General features: G+C 41.6%; 2 protein-coding genes across 2 annotated transcripts in view; one reads left to right on the top strand and one right to left on the bottom strand.

The window, feature by feature from the left end:
- Positions 1-115: 115 nt before the first annotated feature.
- sync (syncoilin, intermediate filament protein) lies at positions 116-4,867 on the bottom strand. Its single transcript, XM_074612743.1, has 6 exons — positions 4,729-4,867; positions 2,084-3,623; positions 1,801-2,015; positions 735-942; positions 477-601; positions 116-398 (listed from the first exon to the last, which is right to left on the bottom strand). Exons 2-6 carry the CDS (start codon positions 3,572-3,574, stop codon positions 350-352), a joined length of 2,088 nt encoding a protein of 695 aa, XP_074468844.1. The 5' UTR covers positions 3,575-3,623; positions 4,729-4,867; the 3' UTR covers positions 116-349.
- Positions 4,868-18,492: 13,625 nt separating this feature from the next.
- The window catches only part of nhsl3 (NHS like 3), a 48,096-nt gene continuing 44,967 nt past the window's right edge, over positions 18,493-21,621 (top strand). The window contains exons 1-2 of the mRNA XM_074613873.1: positions 18,493-18,623; positions 19,305-19,707. Coding sequence (XP_074469974.1) covers positions 19,476-19,707 — 232 coding nt within the window. The 5' untranslated portion in view covers positions 18,493-18,623; positions 19,305-19,475. The remainder of the gene's footprint in view (positions 18,624-19,304; positions 19,708-21,621) is intronic.

Here is a 21,621-nt window from a genome sequence, read left to right as displayed (position 1 = left end):
ACTCACACACTATTAGTCTGTGTCCCACTGTTTAGTTCTTCAGCCATGTTGCCCTTATAAGTACATGAAGCCCTCTCCGCTCCTCATGCAGAGACATTAACTCGTCAGTCGCACATGGATTACAACGAACACAAAGCCTTTATTCATAATAAAAACACCCTCTACAAGCTGCAGTCTGTTCTAAAATAAAACTAGTCAATTTTTAGTTATTTGTTTTAACAACAGCATGTCTCTTAATGTGTGTAAAGTGCAGTAACTGAATCTTGGAGTTCACTATGTTGCAGATAAAAAATAATCAGTTTGTTATTAAATCACAGAACTCAGGTTTTTTTTAATCAAGATCATACAATCATGTTTCCTCCTCATCGTCACACTTGTTATGGTCCTCAATGGCAGCCCTGTAAGAAAAAAATGTTTTAATTAGAGCTATTCCCTAGATGATTTTTTAAAGTATGATACAGAATAACAAGTCTTACCTGTAAAGTTGTAGTTGTTTGTTTAGGCTGTCTCTCAGCTCCTCTATCTCTTTGGTTTGTCTCTTCTGAATTTTTAACTCTGCCTTCAGCTCTCTGCTGCTGTCCTCCAGAAAGTACACTGTCTCCTGTAAGAACGGCATATAACGTTATAGTTTTGTGTATTAAATGAGAGTGCTTTTTACTGATGTACAGTTAAGGGACAGTTTGTCTACTTCCTAAGCCCCCACCTTCTGGCTCTGCCTTCGCCATCTTGCTTACCTTGTACTGCCCCATATCCTCTCTCCTCTGTAAGTGAATTAGTTTGAGTTTCTCCTCCAGGCAAGCCCTCTGGAGATTCAACTTTTGGATCTCCTCCTTTAGGGGTCTCAGCTGGGCCCTCAGCTCCTGGGCCTGCTCTTTGGCTTTCACCAGTGCTGCGGCTGTTGTGTCCCTTCTCTTCAGCAATATGAGCAAAATGGGTTCATACCTGGCCAAGACAACCGTTAAAAGTTCAATGAGATACATACATTTAATCAGACACAACATGAAAATGTAAAATACTCGCCTGTTAATATTATATATCTAGGGCTTTTAATGTGAAAGGTAAGAACGGAAGGAGTGGATCTGCCTTTGTTGAAAAGAGTAATAAAGTTTGCCATGCTGGTTTGTTCTATGGAGCCTCCGTGTTGTTTCATAAATATAGGCGCAACTCAGCCGTTTCTGCACCACATGATTGGTTAATGCTTTTATTCGCTGTGTGAAAGCTCTAAAAAATGTACCTTGTGTCAAAAAGTGTCGCTTTTTCGCTGCGTTATATTTGCATTTTGTGTAAAAGTATTCATGACAAAAACAACTGACAAAAAATATATTAACGTACAAAATGAATTGCATGAAAAAAAACGCCTCGGTGTGTAAAGGCCTTCAAGGTCTGTGTTTAAAGTGTAACAAAAAATAATAAAAGATGAGGGGTGGTCCTTGACGCCCCCATTCAGGGCGATGCAGACCCCGATAAGAAGCGGAGGGGTCTTGTATGGCCCTGAATGGGAGCGTCGAGGACCACCCTGAAGGGGTTTATTTCACAACAATGACCCACTAGCTGTACATTATCCCACTTATTACACGGCTACTTAAGATATCAATAATTTGACACAAAAACTAAAAACATCAGAACTGCATTCATAGCAATGGTCTGTTATAAATAGCAACAGTCCACTATAAAGAAATAACAGACGGTAGAACGCCGTGATTGACCAATCAGAATCGAGTATTCAACAAAGCCGTGTAGTAACAACTTTTAAAACATGATTTTTAGTCTGGCAAAAGCAGCACTAGACAGTGACCGTACCTGTCCTCCAGCGCTTTCAGCCCGCCCTGCAGATACTGCTGGATGTCTCCACAGGAGTGCCTCCTGCACTGGGTCAGTTCGTCTTGGGTGTTGGAGGTCTGAGTGGAGCTCTGGGTGTGAAGCTGTACTTGCAGATCTAAGAGCTGTTGTTGTTGAGCTGCCCTGAGCTGGGAGCCCTCCTCTGTCAGCTGGAGCACCAGCGACTGCAGCTTCTCCTGGAAGAAAGACATTTTTATGTCCAGCTTTCCTCTGAAATGTGATGCACAGATAAAGAGTTTCTTACCTCTTCTCTCTTTAGCAGCTCCACCTCACGGTGCTGGGTGTTTAGGGCAGCCTGGTTTTGAGCGCAGTCCCTCGCCATGGCGAAGAGCCTCCTCTTCAGCTTTCTAAGCTCCTCGTACAGCCCCTGTCTCTCCAGGTTCACCTTCCACAGCATCTTCTCCTCCGCCGCTCTCTCCTCCCTGAGGCTCTGAATCTCTTTCTTCCTCTCCTCTCTTCTCCCCTCTTCCTCCTTCTTCAGTGCGTTCATCAGCTCTGACACTTTGCTATCAATTGTCTCCTCTTCTTCCTCATTGCTCCCCTCTCTGTCTCTATTCCCTCTCAACTCCAGCACCTCCGTCAGCAGCTCCATCCTCCTCTTCTCTAACCGCTGCACCTCCACTATGCACTCCTCCATCTGAGACCCTAGTGCGCCTAGTTCACTCATGCCAGATCCCAGATTGATGGTGTCCATGTTGAGCCCCTGTCTCTCTTCAGCTGGCAATTCATTGTCGTCTACTTCAATCCCAATTACGTCTCCCTTCATGTCGTCTTCTGTCTTTGTCGCCTCACAGCACATTGGATCATTTTCTGTACTATCTATTGGCATTGAAGGCCCTGAAAACCTGAACTGAGGATGAAGAACCCCCTGGTCTTGCCAGTCCAGTGTTTCCATTGAGAAGCCAGCCATGTTGTCACAGCTAAGCACAGGATTCCGCTGGCTTCCATTAGTTGCCGAACCCACTGCTCCGTCATTTCTGCTTTGCTTGGAAACTTCATCTCCCCCAGCATGTTGACCAGCCCAGGACTGAAATTGCATCGGCTGGGTCTCCATCTTCATTGGCCTCTCTTGCTGAACGGGCACCAGAGTTGTACCCCTATGAAGTTGAGGATTCTTACTGATGTGTACATACTCTTGGCTTGCATCTGTAGCCCAGCCTTGGGGCTCAAAGTCCATCCCAGTCTCTTCCATGCAGCTCTCCAGCATGGCCAGCATCCCCAACAGCTGACCCTCGTACTGCACCATGGTTTCACTCAGCTTGTTTCCCGCCGAAGTGAGAGGCATTTGAGAAGCTTCTGCGGTTACTCCACACTTGTTTATGACTGGCGACTGGCCTTGCACTGGCTGGTGTTCTGTTTCAGCCCCATCCATGTGTGTGTCGATGTAGCTTGTGGAAAGATATGCTTGGGGAGGGTCTCCATAGCTCTCCATTGCATCTTCCTCTTTGCTGTGGCTACGAGTTGATTCAGTCAGGCTAGTTTCATTGAAACTTGCTGAGAAGTGAGAGCCAAACGGGATACCGGTCAGCCCCTCACAGCTTTTCAGCAAGTCATCCATCTCTTGTAAGTATGGCTTAATTATGGTTGATTGATTCAGCTGTGTTTCTGGGAAGGTTAGTCCAGGTTGTGCCGTGTTCCGCTCTCTTTGCTCCATGAGGGTTCTGTTCGGATCCGCATCCTCTTCTTTAATGAAGAGAGGCTCGAACCCAGCAGACGAAACGTTGTCGTCCTCCATTGGTTTAGGCTCTTCTGATGTATAAGTCTCCTTTACAACCGTCTCATCCCTTGACAAAAGCATAGGAATATGTTAGACAGCCTAGCTAATACATGTTAAACGTGATAGCTTTAGTTGATGGCAGTCGTGTCACAAATACTAGTCCTGGCCTGCGCTGATGACATGTCAACAGTGAAGTTCGGTTTATATTTTGGCCAGACGTCTGTATAATTTATGCTGATGTCTTTAACACATGCTTTCATGTAGAGCTGGGCAAAGGGGGCAGAGGGTGTGCTACCAGCAGCTGTCCCGCAAGGCTACATACCCAAGGGACCAACTGTCTGCTGGTCATGATCAGACACACACCTCAAACAAGCCTACTCATGCATCTGCAACACCACTTATATAAACACACGCAAACGGCTCTAGAGCTCCAACAAGTGGCATTACACGGATTACATTACAGACCAGATTATCATAACATGTCAATGTGCCGACGGATGGGCATTCGCACTCTCCCCTGGTGAATAATGTAGCTGTAATTTCATCCTTTGAGGTGTTTGCCAAGACTGGCCAGAGACTCCCAGAGAGTAAATTGATCAAATTGACCCAATACTGTCATCGGCAGAGATTAGTAATGTAGAAAGGGCACGGAAGACAAGCGGGACATTCGTTTCATAGCTGCAGTTTCCTCGCCAAATCTTCGTCGACCAAGACGCAGCTCTAGTATTTGTGGTAAATGAGGTCAGATCATAAAGATAGTCTATCTTATAAATAAAATATAATATTGAGTACTAAAATCTACTGGACTGGACAGTGTTGTGCTACGCATGGCTGACTAAAGCCCCGGGGAAGACATGACAGTCACCAGCTGTCTTGCTGCAGGCCAGGCATAGGCACAAGTCACATTCCTTTAGACCTCCACCACCCAAATACAGCACAGGCCTACAGTATATCTGCTGAGCGTTCAGAACACTCACTTTTCTTCTTATGTTAAACATTAAAAAATAACTTTCTTTTAAGCTTCATGTGATTTTAAATAGCTAAATAAGTGAGTTAGTTATTTGGAAGTTGACTCTTGGGAGCGGCATGAATGGTTTGTGTTCTTCAGCAGTTTCCATTCAGATTTAATCAATTACACAAACCATGTAAACATGAAATATAATTGTACTTACTTCTGTATATATGCTTGTTTCTTCTGGCCTTATGCGTTATCCTCTCAATGAATCCGTTAGAAATTAGTTGAGGTTCAAGCGACAAAGCAAAGAGTGAGCGGGAGCAGAGTGTGCAGATAAACTTAGAGAGGAGGAGGGGGGGTAAAGACAGTTGATCCAGCCTCCTCTCTCTCTCTCACTCTCTCAGTCAGTGTGCTGCTATGTGTGGCCATGACTACCTCAATTCTGTTTAGGTTTATTAATAAACACTGGCAGAAAGAGGAGCCACGGCAGACTGTTTGAACCCGAGAGACTTTGCCAAAATGGATCTCTAAGAATGATCCTGAACACATGGTAGCCAAATGTAATTTATAACCAGTTAGTCTAATTTTATATTTGTTGGAAGGAACAAAAGGACCTCGCAACGACCTCACTGAAAGTTGTTTTTCTTGTCAGAAAACTTGCATTTTCATTAATCAAGTGACATTATCTTGATATACGAGGAGTAATCTGCTGTATTTCAAGATATTACTGTAGTTTCAGATAAAACTGAAGGGGAAACTGCATTAGAAATTACAATTAAATAATTCACTGGATTTTTATTTGTTCTAAAGGTACAGTGTGTAGGATCTGGCGACATCTAGTGGTGTGGTTGCAGATTGCAACCAAGTGAGTACCCCTCTGCTCACTTCTCCCTTTCCAAGACTGCGGTAACGTGAGCCTCCGAGTGTAAAACCGTGGTAAAGCCGTTCGCCTCGCTCAGAGGCCATCCTCACCATAATAACACTACTTTAGGAGCAACAGAAGTCAGACGGTGGCTGGCAGTACCACGTTTTTGCACTCGGCGGCTCACGTTAACGTAGTTTCACAAGCGTGTCGGAGAAATACGGTGGCCTTCAGGTCACATAAAAAGTCTCTCTCTAGTGCCAGTGTTTGTTTGTCCATTCTGGGCTACTGTAGAAGCATTGCAGACTCCGCGAAGAGAACCCACTCCCTATGTAGATATGAAGGGCTCATTCTAAGCTAACGAAAACACGATGATTCGTTAGTATTCCTTAGTTTCAGGTGATAATACACTAATGAAAACATAGTTATGAATATTATATTCCATTTCTGCAAATAGATCCCCCGAAATGCTAAACACTGGCCCTTTGAGAAAAGTTTGGGAAGATCATCAATTTGCATCAGTAGAGTAGTAGCACACAGGCGTCTCTTTTTTGCTTGTTTTTTGCTCTATAATGCCAACTTGACTGGTGGAGTTCCAGCTGGATGCATTTATTATGGCTGTGGAGAGGTATGTGTGCAGGGTTTATAGTGTGTGAGTGTGTTTATGATGAAAGAGAACATGGCTCCAGGATCCCTCCCGTCCCTCCTCATTATCGAGGGGTCTTTAAATAGCACCCCTCACTTTTCTGGCCGCTTCCCACGGGAGGATTGGTTTTCACTTAAACTTGTGACCCCAACAACAGAGCACAGGTGGTCTTTCTTCTGTAGTCTGAAGAGAGGGCAGAGAGGATGAGACAAGGTTGTAAAAGACGAAAACATGTGGCAGATGTAGAAGAAAGGTGAAATATCCCAGGGTTAAAGGAGGAGACGATGGAGATGGTGAAGTGTTGAGAAACACAGACCAGTGAAAAGATTTCTGTGACCTGTATCCATCTTGAGCTGCAAATACTCCACGTTTTCATTATTTTTACTCCCAAAACAGACTTCTGTTTATGAAATGACATCCCTTTTATGGGTTATATTTATAATTTTTGCCTTAATTTTCATATTTCATACCTTTCATTACACACTATTTTTGAATATTTCTCAATACTGTATATAGTAAGAGATATAACAGGCAGACACCACTAGATGGCCTCATAGTTTAATTTTAAGTCACCCTAAGGTTAACATAAAAGGAAATGTTGAGTGTCTAACAACTAGTTTAGTTAAGAAACAGTTTCAACCTCTCAACCCTCTTTCTGTCGGCTTTTATATGTATATAGCAATTACATTACAGACATTATACAAGGTTACCGTAATGCGGTGGATGACTTTTCACACGCTTTTCTCTGTGTTTGTCTTATTATTTGTTATTAGAGGTAGAAAGAGAATGGCTGTTTAGCCTGTTTGTGTGCTATAAAATGAACAAAACAATATGAGGTTCATTTACTGCGAATCCCACTTCAGAGTATTTACAAGATCCTTTTTACTACGTATACTTTTATTGTCAGTTAACACCCTGTAAAATAATGACGGCCATTCCTTTGAGATTCTGATTCAGTGTTTCCAAGATTACGTCGCTTGTTCTCAAGAAAAGATGTAATGTTTATCTAATTCCCCCCTAGTTGACCACTGCGACTCTGTGTTTTGGCAAGTCAAGGCTTTGGGAGAGAGATTTACATGAAGTTATGTTCAGGAATTAACTGTTTCAACACGCTGTTCAACCCTGTTGTGCTGTTGCACGCCCACACAGCCACTGGGATCTCCCTCGCTTGCCTGCCACAAAAATCATCATCTTTTCAGTCTCTTTTCTATCATTTCCTTCCTAGAGGATGGAGAGATCATCAGTGTTTGTGTGTGTGGGTGTAGAGAAGAGACAAGGGGAAAGCAAATATTTAAGGGGGAGTTGTGGTTGAGGACTGGATATCCCACTGAGACAGGCCATATGCTGGACATTCATTTGGACTGGTCTGTTACTGTCTGCTCCAAACTGCAGTACTGTCCAAAATCACCAGTGCAGTCAGTGTGCCCTCCTCTTCCTCCTGGTTCTCTTCTCTTTCCATCCTTTAATCGGTCTCACAAACATATAAAGCTGAATTCATCAATGTTTTTTTTTTATTTTCCTGTGTGAAACGTACAGGGTTTCTGACATTCATATTGTTCAAATTACAAACCCTTTTTGCCATATAAGGCTGGCGGCACAATACTATTTCTTGGCTCAAAATTGGACTTTGGTGGAGAACGCCCTATGAGGAAATCTGTTCTGGGATCATCTATTTTAGTGTAATTTCCGACACTTGTGTTGACATTAAGTGCATCTTCATAGTAGGCTGCATATCCCATTCAAAACAAAATGTACATTTGGTCTATTGTTTGCTCTAAAAATGTTTTTTCCAGGAATAGGGAAAGGAACCCTTGCATTTCATTTAAAAGCGCCTTTATGTGTGGTTCCATTGTGGTTGCACTCATAGTTTTATTTGATTTTAGTGGTCTCACCACATTCGGCCTTCAAGGATTTAAGATTTTTTCCTTGGGGATTTTGAAATATAGTAAGGTTAAGACGTTGCTGCTAAATAGTACCAATAAAAAATAAAATAGCGCACATCCAACACAAAAAAAAACCATTGTAGTTACACTACCAGCTCAACAAGTGTTTTATTTAGAAAATGATTTAATTTAGAAGACGGTACAGCAGTCACAGTTTTCGTTGTGTATTTTTGAGACAAAAAAAATGGTAGCACATAATATGTGACCCAAAATAAGACCCACCAGCCTGCATGTACAGCCAAAATAGTAGCAGCCACTATTTTTGTCTGCATCCAAGATGTCTCTTATAAATGCATTAAATTTGCATACAGTAATATGTACTAATGGGAAACAAGCATTTAAAGGAGCACTAATACAAAATCTGAAATGTTTAAAAATGCCAGAAAAAAAAAAGTACCAAGACTTAAAGAATCCATACATGTACTGTGCATCAGTGGGAACACCAACATCTGTAGATTTTGAAAACAAGCTCCCAAAACATTCAGTGATTAGGACAAGTTTTATCTGCATTTATTTATGACATGACAGAAAAATTCCATACATGTGTATGTTTAGTAGGGCTGGGTATCTGTACTCGATACCTTTAAGTTATCGACCGAAATAACCCAATACCATGTAATATCGAAACTTCTCCAGTCAAATGATACCTGCAATCGATCCTTTTTGTGCCCAGATCTAGAAAAAAATGCCTACTTGTATAGTTTTACTCGCTGCCAATCATCACAAGCGTTCGTTTTAATGCGAAGGGTGATTGTGATAGTGGGACACTACTGTAGCAGCTCCAACCCATACAGCCAGGATTGCCTACCTGCACACGACTCTGAGGGCAATCTGTACCAATCTGTACTGCTGAGATAATAAGAGAACAAATTCCTTGCTCAAGGGCACCTTAACCACTATTTATTGTGATCGGAGAGAACATTGCTACTTCAATTTCCCCTGGAACATTTCCTCAGTTGCACGTTTTGAACTGATAACAAACCCACTTTTCCAACTTCTGTTCTCTCTCACTTTGTTGTTCCCTGTCGTCTGTCATGTCGTACATCATAAAGCATTGTCTCACTATGGCTAAGTGTGTTTTAATGACAGTGGCCTTATCGGTTGTTTATTTTAAAGAGAGTGGCTCTGCTACATAATTGTCAGCCGCCATCTTCTTACTGTCGTCAACCACCCAGTGTTTGTACCAGTTGGCTTTTCATGGTCTTAAGAGATCACTTAATATAAGGGGAGGGGGGCCCCCCATGTCCTTCTTCAGTGTCTTTTTCCACTGTTCTGGATTAAGAATGTCCTCTATTTAAAGATGACACGCTCACCCTTAAAGAGACACAGAGCAGCTACAGCTTGTTCCCACAGCGCTTTGATTAGTTTTTTTTTTATCTCACCCAAAACTCTTTTCAAACTGGGCTACTTTTTTGAAAGAACAATTGAGTCTTTGTTGGGAAGTTTCACCATGATGAGACAGAACCCAGGTTTTTTAGTATTGCATCAACCTTTCCTGATTCTTTTGTTGTTGTTCAGCGAATCACCTTTATACTGTGACACAGCCAGTTCCCATGAAGGGACACTGCAGATGAAAACAGCTGATATGGAGAGATGAGCTGACAGAAATGAGATCACATGCTCAGTCAGTGAGGATCATACTGTGGGTTCAGTCATGGGTGACAGACTTCATCTACATGTTGATCTGTAAATCTTTAACCATAGAGACTCAGTTTACATCAGTGTATTGGTGTTTATGTTTGTGTGCATGCGTGTGTCGACACAGTTCCTCCTAGTTCAAGAAATGGAATTGATTTACACAATGGTGGAGGGAGGATTAAGTGACTGCAGAGTCAGTGGCGCAAGAGCCAGATGTATTGTTCACTTGTTTTAGGAAATGGTTTTGCAATTGTTAGTCATGCTAGTAGCACTGCTCTGGACCACCGCCTTGGTCCAGACTGAAATATCTCAACAACTATTGGATGGATTAAGATGAAATTATGTACAAACATTCATGGTCCCTAGCAGCATGTTGCCGCTTTGTTACACCCCTTGGCGTCATTTTATTTTTGGCATCAAAACCACTACAGTTACCCTTGGCGTCCACTTAACCACTTATCTTCCTTGACTTATACTGTAGCGCCGCTACCAGGTTAAAATTTTCACTTATCCCGTGAAATTTTCCAATATATCCAAGATAGATTGGCCCATTTTTTGGACATTCATGGTTCACAGACGATGTACCCTCTAACTTTGATTATCACCTGACTTTTCCACTAGCGCCACCATGAGGTTGACATTTGTGGTTTTGAATGAAATATCTTGACAACTATTGGATGGATTGTCGTGAAATATGGTACAGACATCCCTGTCCCACTCAGGAATCAATTGTAATCACTTTGGTGATCCTTTAATTCCTCATCTAAACATAAGTCCAATTCTGACCAAATACTTGCAAAATAAATAACATTCCCATCAACCTCAGCTGTGCTTTGATTTTAGTGCTAATTACTGTTAGCATGTCAACACACTAAACTAAGATGTTTTTGCATTTAGCTCAAAGCACTGTATCTAAATACAGCCTCACAGAGCTGCTAGCACGGCTGTAGACTCATGTTAGTATACGTGGATGTCACTTAGTTCCAGTAAGTACACCAACGTATTATCCACCACACTAGTCAGTATAAATTGTAGCATTCCTCTGGTGTTACTCATCTCTCTCCAGTAGAGGCTCACCCAGCTCTTACTGGTGCCACTTTTAGCCCAACCGTCTATCATAAAGTCTCCAAGAGGACATTCTGTTCACCTGAAGCTCGCTCTAAACCCAAACATATAAAGCTTAGATGTGAAGCTAATGTTGTTACTGCTATGAGGCATCAGTGTGTGTGTGTGTGTGTGTGTGTGTACAGTATGTGTGTCCATTTAAGACAGTTAATGGTGTGATGTAAATGTTAGTTTGAAGTACTACAGTAAATATTAAGATTGCTTCCTATTATAAAATAAGTTTTATGACCTTTCAAAAGTTAACAATTCTTGCACACTCCCAAAAGCCTTAGAGTTGGACTGCACAAGTACGTTCTTAATCCCTGTTGTTCTCAGAAACGGTTTCACCAGAGAGAATTACCACTCTGTTTTCAGACTCTCTTAATTAGATGTTATGCCGGTGCCAATCCTGTTATTTTAATAAAGATTTGACAGAGGTCACCTCAGGTTTCCTGGCTGTGACGTAAGCGCCTCATTTAAACGACCCCCCGGAGAGATTGAAAACAGGCAGATAGTTCCTCTAAATGGAGAGACAAAGAAAGAAAGAAAGAAAGAGTGATGGTTGGATGGATGGATGGAAACTTGTGGCCTGTTTTTGTCCAGTCCCAAACAACCCAGCAGCAACCACACCCTCTCAGGAATTCCTGCTGCAAAAAAAATATTTCATGTCATGTTTTTAAAGGAGCAGTTCACCCTCCCTCACTATAACATGTTCAATGTTTAAAGCCTCCATGTTGCATAAAAGGATACTGTATATATGGAACTTATTGCAACCATATATTGTATGTGCAAATTGAATTTTTGCAGTAGAGAACATGGTTTTGTTCACTGTTATGTGCAGAGTAGTTATATAAATAGTGTTAAATAGTTATGCTAAAAGTACAAGAAGAGAAAGAGATTCATGTGATGAATTTTACATGGAGTAACCAACGTTTATTAACCCTAACCAACCCCAACCCGCAAGTGTATCAGCTGCGTTTTTCACTCGCGCGTCTTACGCAAAAGATACGCTCTTATGTTAATCTATGCTGTCTTCGCCGGCTCCATGCAGGCTTGTATCTCAGCTGCGTCTCACGGGCGTAACCACGAACTGAAGCGCTTATTTAGTCTATTTTTTTTATAATACCCATGTAAACACAAGGTTTACATGGGTATGGCAAGATGGCCAATAAACACTACTACTTTCCTATATTACTACAATGTACTACATATTTGAGGGATTTATCATTATTTTACCCTTTTATTTATTAAACTTTTATCAAATTATCTTATATTTTCTCATCATCTTCCCTTCTTCTTTGATTGCATTGTCTCAATGTCATGTTTTCTCATTTGTTTCTGTTTGTTTATTGATTCCATTTTGAAATGTGGTATGCAAATAAAGTTTTAAAGTTTCATATAGTAAACAATTTTTTTTTTTTTTAAATCTCAAACTTTATTAACTGCAGGAGAACATTCCTTGTTTCGTGTGAGATCATCATCTATTGGTCAAAATGGGCTAATTAGTACAGGCCTTGCTCGGGCTCAGAGAAAGCTGTAACCTGTTGCAAATTAATATATGCATCAGTGTCGATGGAAAATATAGATCAGGAATACTCACACATATCACAGGAGAACTCCACAGAAAGTTTAACTGCTCTTTTGCTGCTCAACGCTTCACGATCAGGACGGAGCCGGTATAGAGAGTCGCTCAATGTTAAACCAACGCTGTCATAATGCGACGCTGACGTGACGCTAGACACAGGGTTAGGTTTAGTCAGTTAAGCCAAAGGTCAAAGGGAAGAATAGCTATAAAGAAAATGAAACAATTGCAGATTGTAGTCCAAGAAAAAGCAAAAAACAAGGTTGTTCTTAATCAAAAGTGTCTTGTATCAAGGCCTAAATTGCGTGTTTTTTATTTGAGTATATTGTGTGTATAAGTCTGTGTATGTACAGTATATCTTCATGTGTGTATGAATCGCCGGCCAGATGTGTCTGTACACAGCCAGTGTGTTTTGGCTCTGAACACTCCTGGATTCTGAGAAATACTTAACTCACTGCGCAGACAGTTTCACTCTGAACATGGGACACACAGGGCTTTGTATGTTTGCTCTGACTCGGCTTTATTATTTCATCTTTTAGTAAAAACACAAGATCCAGTGGAGCTGGTCATGGACCGTTTACAACGTTATTGTTCCTTTTTTGTAATTTATGCCTGTGTACGTATGTCCAGAAAGGGTCATGTCAACTTAAAGCAAGAACCATCAACAGGCCAGCTTCAACTTGTCTGGGGAGAAGCAAACACTGATTGGCTCATAAAATTTGATGGACGGCTTAGGGGTCACTGAGCTGATCTATGACGGGGTTACACACACGTGGAAATCCCACCCGTCCCCTCTTTCCTAGATAGCATCAGACAGATAGAAACACTGATCTTCAGTTTCTCCAGTTTACACCACAGCTTTTAAGTTCAAAGCACTGCAGTTGATACAAATGTGTGTTTAGAGGCGGCTTCAAAGCAGGAGTTGTTCAAGAAGTAGTCATTAGTGATAGCAGTGAACATAAATTACAATATGACAATGTACACTGTATTGTTTTTGGATGATAGGTATGGTGAGTCATTCGTCTGCCAGACATGTAAATTTATTTCCAGGAATTGAATAAATTGAATTAGCCGTATTGTCTCTTGTCGTCTGGCTCTTGGACAAAATTGTTCCCCAGAGGCACCATAAAACAGACAACAGACAACTCTTACAGCTTCATTTTCAGCAGGTTCAACCCCATATTTTTTCTTTCCTGTCCTCCTCATCTCACACTCACTAGACTATTTCCTCTTCTTTCTGCCTTTTCTCATTAAGGCAATAAAATGGACACATCCCTCCCGCTCTTACAACCATACAACCTTATAACCTATAGTCTTTATGTGCCTCCACTGAAGGCAGAGGAATGCGGTATGGACAGTGAGTTGCTGTCCCTACCACCAAGGGCAACAACATGTCTGGACAGGGAAAACTAGAGTGCAGTGGGGTCGCAGAATAGTTTTTTACCTTCTCCTTTTTCTATTTCTTTTCACTTTTTAACTCTTGAACTACTTTTTCGTTCATTCCTCTTTCCATACCACTTTCTCAAGCACAACTCGCCGCCAACAAACACTGTAACATCTATTCCAGTCGTAGGCTGGTGAGACAAAGCTGTCTCTGTTGCACAGAGGAATCCCCTCTGTGTGTTTCACAGCTGAGTATCAACCTGGAACCTCTCCCTCTTCTCTCTGAAACTATTATTACATGCCTCGATTCTCTGTCCTCGTTTTCTTTCTCTCACCTCTCTTTCCACCCCTCCCATCCTTCACGTTATAAATAGTGGACTGTGGAATGTAACTTTGGAGAGTTTTGTTCTTTCTCGGTGCTTTCGATTACTTTTTGGTTCTCAGTAATGCATTTTGAGGATGCACTGGAGGATAAACATGCACACACTTGTTCAACTAAACAACAGAGAAGTGCATTTGAGACCTGTTTTGGGTGTTTTTTTTTCATGGAGTTTCAGTATTGTATGCCGTTGAACAGAGAGAAGCAGTCGGTGCAGAAAGAATGTGTCTGTAGCCGGACAAAGGCAGGTCGGGAATGATAATGCTGGTCCGAGAGAGCTGGGCTTATCCCAACCGGCAGTATGGATTTCCTGCCTGCAGCCTCCTTTCAGTCACATCTAACACAATCACACTCACACACACACACACACACACACACACTCAGGTCATTGACAGAAAGTTCACGCTGCTGTCATTACTGTGTTGGTACTGTGTGATTTGATCGATCTCAAGGCTTCTAATGTCCTTGAGCAAGGCGTCCAACTACGCCAGTAGATTGTTTGATCTTTGTTTTTTTGAATCCCTTATATCAGCTGTATTCTTACACTTCATTACATGTGTGCAGATATTGTATTACTAGAGCTGTACCGAATAGTTTGAAGCTTCATGCATAACGTTGACATTTTAATTCTAAATTAAAATTCGAATGCTACGCAGCTTGTTCTTTTTTTTTGCATATCTATTCATTCTGTTTGAACTCAGTATTTCTGCACAGTTGCAGATAAAGATTAAGCTACACTAATATTATTAGTATTATACTAGTTCAAGGTTTACACCCGAAAAGTTGTTAGGACCGGTGGCAGGCGGCTTTCTGTCTCTCTCTCTCTTGACCGCAAACACCGACACTCGCTAATGTTAAGCACACAACCTACACACTGAGTTATTCCTTAAAGGAGTTTGCTACATTTTAGTTTAAAAAACATCTTAAAAACATAATTTCCTGATGCTTTTTCCCCGGCGGGGAGTCATCTCAGGCCCGGTGGGCCGCCTGGCTTGCAATACATTTCTGGCTTGCAGAAACCCTGTATTTGTCTAATTAGATTTCAGTTGTGGCTGCGTAGGATTGCAAAGACAAGCAATTTTAGTTTCATTGACAGTACGCAATTGCCCCTGCCGGCTGCAGCGCTCTCGATAAATACTTTTAATACTTTTTTACAATTTAAAAAATTGTTGTCCCCAAGAGTCACTTACACACAAAAACATGGAAAAATAGGATCCAGGTTGAAAAAAATCCAAAAGTTCCCATTGAAGCACATTTTATCTATCAATCTATCAAGTCCTCAATATATTATATCATGATATATACAAATATTGTGATATAAAATGTTATTATTTGTGATTTAAGATTGTATCCACATCTCTACTTGTGTGAGACAACATAGGCCTCTTGTGCTTGCTGTAATGTTTTGGACTTGTCTTCAGACTGTTCGAACTTATATGGGTTTGTGGCTCTTCTTTATATGCTCGCAGTATTCCAGATGCGGCCTTATTTTCTGCATCATAATATCATAATCATACATACATTTATTATACATCCATAACAAGATCCTGTATGCTACATTACATTATTTATTTAGCTGACGCTTTTTATCCAAAGTGACTTATAATAAGTAAGTATGTCTCTAGAATCATGTCTTCATGAATAAACAGAATTCCTGTGTTCATCCAAAGATGATATAGAATTAAGTTTGATGCAACTGCACAGAAAAATGCTTGATCCGAAACTTGTGCAGTATTCCTATTGCATTTTAACTTATTCCACAACTATCTTAAAATGTTTGACCCGTCTGTCTTAGATTCAGTACAATTTTTTTTTGTAGCCGGAAAGGAATAGAAATGTGTGAATGTTAACATAGCCATCAAATGAAGCTAACAGTTGAGCGAGAAAAGTAGAGATGGAAGAGAAAAGAAACAGAGTAGGGGAGGATTGGTGATACATTCCCCAGTAGGCTCATAGTGTTCTGGCGGTTAATGATTTTGAACCTCTTACTGCAAATGTGCAGACACTCTGCAGCTCCCTCGCAGACGTGCAGAGAGAGAGAGAGAGAGTGGCTGTTTTCGATTGTATCGCCTTGGAAACGTTAAAACATTTCAATCTGTTAGGCATGAGTGAACTAAAGTGTGACTCATTTTAACCCCTCCCAACAGCACACAGTATGGATTCACCCAACACTCGCACACACAAAAAACCTCATAACGCAGAAAAAACATGAATCATCCCTTACTGAAAATGTGCAACAGGTCAGATTTTTTTTGGGAAAAGCAAATTAACTTTTAATTATTATGAATCCAGTCTTGGCTGAGAGGTGATCCTTATGATTCTCCAGAATGTTCTCCATAATAGAGGCTGCCGACTAGCACTGAGAGTATGTGATCTACTTGAGGAATGAAGGCCATTAAAGTTGCAGCATATGCCAACCATACTGACAGTGATATCCTTAGGTCGTGTGCCAGAATTAGCCCAGGAATCTCAACGGACAGGTAATTTAGCTGCCTCATCACGGGAACTAAATGAAGACAGTGACCCACTAGCTCGCTGATAATGGATGAAGCAGACCTTGTGAATCTGTTGGGTAATATTTATCACACATTATAACGCAAATATACAGTTATTTTCTTATTATAGACTTGATGTCAATTATTATTATTTACCTTGCCGTCTGACAGTTATACAGTCTATGTTTCTGAGGTGGAACTGAGGCCATTATCTAAGCTCTCAAATTTTACCTCACAGAACACAGGAGTTGCTTGTCTACCGCTGCCTCGATCGGTTAGTTTGTGTGTGTGTTATTGTGACTTTGGTTAGTTTGGATTCACTAATATAGACACACAATACAGCACAAACTCCTGTGTTCTGCCAGGTGAAATTACAGTTTTTTTTATTGGAGTCTGGTACCTTTGGCGAGAACATAGATGGATAAAACGGTTTCAGTTCCCCATTGGAAAGAGCTGTCTGACTACAAGGTAAAGGGGTGAAAATATTCTAAATATAGCGTATACTGATATTGATTTCTTTTAGGTGGCTAAAATACGGTTTGCTGCCGGCCCCACCCACAGCAGTACATTGCTTTGCTTTCGTACGGTACTCCTGTCTGTTTCACCAAACTGTGGGCGTGCCGACCGTCATCTACTGTAGGTAATACACTGACTATGGATAAGTACTTCATACAACCCCACTTCCAAACAACCAAACTATCGCTTTAAGTTTCCTCCCGTGATGTTGGTTGTTTGTCAGTTACAGCCTACTGTTTGCAAAGAGGACAAGAAAGATTGGTGTGGGGGGTTTTGTCAATTGTTGATGGTTTCTGAAAGAGGTTAATGGCGGTCAGATCATCTAGCTCTAATTCCTGAGTGACATATCAATGCAAGTGAACATGAGGCAGGGTGCGCTAATGCTTGACGTGTTCAGTCTATTCTGCTTGGATGAAGATATTTCGATATTATAAGGAGATACTGTGCTGTGCCATTAGCATAGATTATACCCTGAATTGAATGTTGCTAATTGATAAGTTGTATTGTAGACTGTAGCCACAGGCTTGTCTCAGTCTGTTCCACCAAGGCTGAGTCACCTCCTCCTCCAACTCCTGCTTCCCCTTTTTACCCCAGTGGGTCTCCTCCACATTCAAACCAGATGAGCCAGTCCCGCGACACACATATGTACTCCACCCATTTCTGACAAATGTCTCCCCCCCACCCACCCTTCCACCCACCCACACACATACAGTGATGTCAGCTTGTCTCGTCCCCACCAAAGTAGTGCAATTTGAAACTGACTTCAGAGTTCAGTGGTAGAGCTTGTATGTTAAGTACAACTGGACGAGACTTAATGGTAACTGGCCCCTTGGGACTCGCTTTACCTGTCTGTCTGATTGTATGTCATGTTTAACAAGGGGTATCGGGTTTCCACCTGGCTGCACAGTGACAGGAAAGAGCCACTCCCTCTTGACTGCAGAAAAAAAACTGCTGAGCCTTTTCACCTTTGCCAGACCACCTTTCAACACTGGACTGCTCTGTAGGTTCCCAGCAAACTTTGTCATCAGGGGCCTTCACCTGTCCTCTCTGTGAAAGCCACACAAGAGCTGCACCAGGCTTTCTGTCTTGTATTTTGTCTCATAGAGTGATCAAGCTATGGATATGCTGGTCCGAGGTGTGTATTTTTATTTCCTAGCCTCCTTGATGCTTCGTAACCCAATGGTTTCCCCCGTGAAGGAGACTGGGATGACCGCACCTGATCCCCAGAAAGGAGGCTAGGAGGAAAGACAAAAGGAAGACAGCTGGACAAGAAACTAGAAATGACCCATCAAGTTAAAAGACTCAATACTGAAGCTTAAATGCTAAACACCAGCTGTTTGGAACGTGAGGAACCAGCGCTGGAATGGTGTGGCTAACTCCTAACAACACTGTGAGAGGTGGGAGGAGAGGCTGGCTCTCATACAGAGGGAGGGACTCAGAGCATGGAGCTTCATTCACTCTGCTAAACACACACACACACACACACACAAACACATGCTCCGCAAAGCTGTTCTCAGGCTGAGAGAAAAGAGGGGAGCGGAGGAGAGGACTGCACGCTCGCTGAGTAAGTTGCATACAGTTATATGTCCTGTCTGAACATTTTACAGCACATATTTTGCATTGTTTGCTAATGTGATGCAGAAGGAAGCAGATGAAGTGCATGTATTCATCTTTAAATGTGTCTTTTTGTAAGTAAAAAGTATGCCTCGTGTAAGTATTTTTCCACTGCTAGTTTTATTGAATTGAACTTCTTTCTCTTCTCCAACTCACCCGTACAGTACGCACTTTTCTGCTGATGTGAACCACATGTCACACATGCATGCACACACACACACACACACACACACACACACACATACATAGACTCTGCAGAGGTCCAGCTCGCCTCCCTGGAGCTTCTCCTCTACATACACAAAAATGAGAGAATAGAAAAAGGGGAGCGGGGGCGGACGAGTGGAGGGAAAACTTTAGTAGGACAATGTGGGAATGCTCTTACATTTTGTTAACAGTTGGGTTGGTATATTTTCCTGTTTTATCCTTTGATTTTATTTTCATAATTTTTATTTTGTAAAAACATGCGTTTGGCTTATTACAGTTAATCTCCCTGTTTTAATGAATCTGCTCTTTTTTTCGTGTTTTCTCATGTCACACTGTCCTCCCTCTGGGTTTCATTTTTAACCTTATTTTCTCTCTTTCCATCTCACCCTCTCTCTCGCTCATCCTGCTGATCTCATTGTTGTCCCAGGTGGTGACAGACAGGAAAAACAGAGACACTGAGTGAGGCCAAAGAGGGACCGAGGGGTTCATCAAACCCTGGAGAGCAGGGAGGGTTCAGATCCTGTGACTTGTTCCCGATAGAGGACACACTGATCCGGGCGGAGGTACCGGGCCTTCTCTCCCAGGACCAACCTCCAGGATGTCCCGGAGGAGGTCTACAGGGGACCTGGTGCCCAGGGACATCACTGATATCTTAGCCCGGGAGGCGAGGGCTCAGCGTGGGCAGAAGAAGCCGGGTAGCTCCCTGGGACAGGCCTTCAGCTGGTTAAAGGGGAGCAGGAGGAAGAAGAACCTCAGAAATGGGCTAAACCAAACTGGTATTGGTGTGACGGATGCCAAACTGGGACTTCAGAATCATGACCCTGCAAAAGGTGAGTGGGTCAAGACTTTATACTTAACCTTTTTTTAATGTTAGGTGGTCAACTGATGCTTTTATACAGAGTGACAATACATAAAACATAAGAACAAGCTTTGCCTCCTGTCACTGAAAATGCCCCCCAAGCAAACATAAAGACTTTTGCACATTTTCAATATTCTTTGACCATCAAAGGCTCATTTAAAATCAGTAAAGGAGGCTCAGTGTCCTTTTACAAAATTCAACTCAAAATTGAATTTACTCATTGTAGTTCAATCTGTATTTATGAACACGAAAAAGCATATTTTTAGTCTAAATCTGAACTAATACAATCATAATCATCATCAGTGATATTATGAATGCTGTGCTAATCAATATGTTTTACATTAAAGAGTAACTAATCCAATCTATATGGGTATTTAGTAGTGTTGTTGATGGATTCAGGTCCAAAACTTGACATTTTAGTGTTAAGTATTTGAAGTCTACATATTGTGTTATGTAAATATCGACGGCCCTCTACTGGTGAATTGAATGAATTGAATTTTGCTATTGGCTTATCTGATGCCATGTGACGTATATGGTGCCAGCTATAGTCACTAGCCAACCCCCCCTCCCTGCCCCCTTCTTTAAAACTATTGCAGACTGTGGAGAGGAGTATTAGTGAAGAGTCGATTGAGCAAATTGTGTGGATTGATTATAGTGAGTGATTGAGTAGTTAGATTGTAGTGTTAGCATAGGTTATTTTAGCGTACATTTTATAGTTGGCTGTGTGTTTATAGTATTTAGTAGGTTAGTTAGTGATTTTAAACAATAGATCAAGTGACTATGTGTAATGTGAAAACTGTCGCTCATAGTAACGAACCGACAGATAATTATCGCTCGACTCTGCAGTTTCTCTCAGCTCTACGGAGCGTTGCATTGGCTTTCAGCTCATTGTTTTGGTTTTATGGCCCGCAGCTTGAGTTGGTATTTTGGTCAGCCCAGTCGCAAGGAAAAAATGTTGTCATTGGACATTCAGCAAACCAGGGATACGCTGATATGTCAACGTTTTTTGCATTTGGTAAGAGCAACTGATATACTGTAGTTTAAAGAGCGAAAAGAGACACACCGGGCAGGCGGAAGGGGAGGTGGATGGTCCAATAAACACAAGGCTTTCATCCAGGAGATCGGTGTTTGTGTACCGTGCGTCACATTACAATCAGCTGTTCGTTTGTGTCCCATGTTCACAACGCTCAGTGTCATTTTAACTGTACAAACGTAGTAGTATTAAGCCCAACCATGTAGTTCTTTCTTAAGCCTAACTATAGTGGTTTTGTTGCATTGTTACGGTTTGTTACGTTATGTTGTCATGTTGTCACATTATTATTTGAACACAAACCATTATCTTTTTTCTAACCTTAACCAAGTAGTATTGTTGCAAAAGTCTAACCATTTGTTTCACAACGTTAACCATCTGGCATTGCGTTTCTGCAAGCGTGATACAAGACTGATATAAACGTATTTTTGGTTCATATATGTCGCCATTTAACTTCAATTCGTGGTTTGCAGAAATGTCCAATGCCAACATTTTTCCTGTTGACTGGGTTGGTTTTGGTTCACTCTCACCGCTCTCAGGAACCTCATTTTTAGTCACAGAAGGCAGCTGTTTTCAGCAAAAGTCTCTGTAGACTCTAAACCCATAGTATGCAACTTATCCAGCACCAAACAGCAAACAGACAAAGTTAGAAACTATCTGGTGAACATAGTTGTGCATTTAGCAGCTAAAATGCCAGATATTTCCCTCATGAGTTGGTGGAGATGTACAGAGCTAAAAGGTGTGTTAGCTAATATGTTCGCCATAACAACTTTACTTTACTTTTAAGGCTCTATACATGATGTCAGTGTTGTGTTTACAGCTGTTGCGCTGCCCCCAAGTGGCCAAAAAATCTAT

The sequence above is a fragment of the Sebastes fasciatus genome, chromosome 17, assembly GCF_043250625.1.
Source record: "Sebastes fasciatus isolate fSebFas1 chromosome 17, fSebFas1.pri, whole genome shotgun sequence".
NCBI classification, from domain to species: domain Eukaryota; kingdom Metazoa; phylum Chordata; class Actinopteri; order Perciformes; family Sebastidae; genus Sebastes; species Sebastes fasciatus.
The sequence above is the reverse complement of the archived record's forward strand: the minus strand, read 5'-3'. Positions and strand labels throughout refer to the sequence as shown.

Coding starts and splice junctions, on each gene's coding strand:
- sync (XM_074612743.1), bottom strand. CDS start 3,574: ATGGAGGACGACAACGTTTCGTCTGCTGGGTTCGAGCCTCTCTTCATT. Junction 943..1,800: donor CTGAAAGCGCTGGAGGACAG/GTACGGTCACTG, acceptor TGTCTTGGCCAG/GTATGAACCCATTTTGCTCA. Junction 399..476: donor AAACAACTACAACTTTACAG/GTAAGACTTGTT, acceptor TTTTTCTTACAG/GGCTGCCATTGAGGACCATA.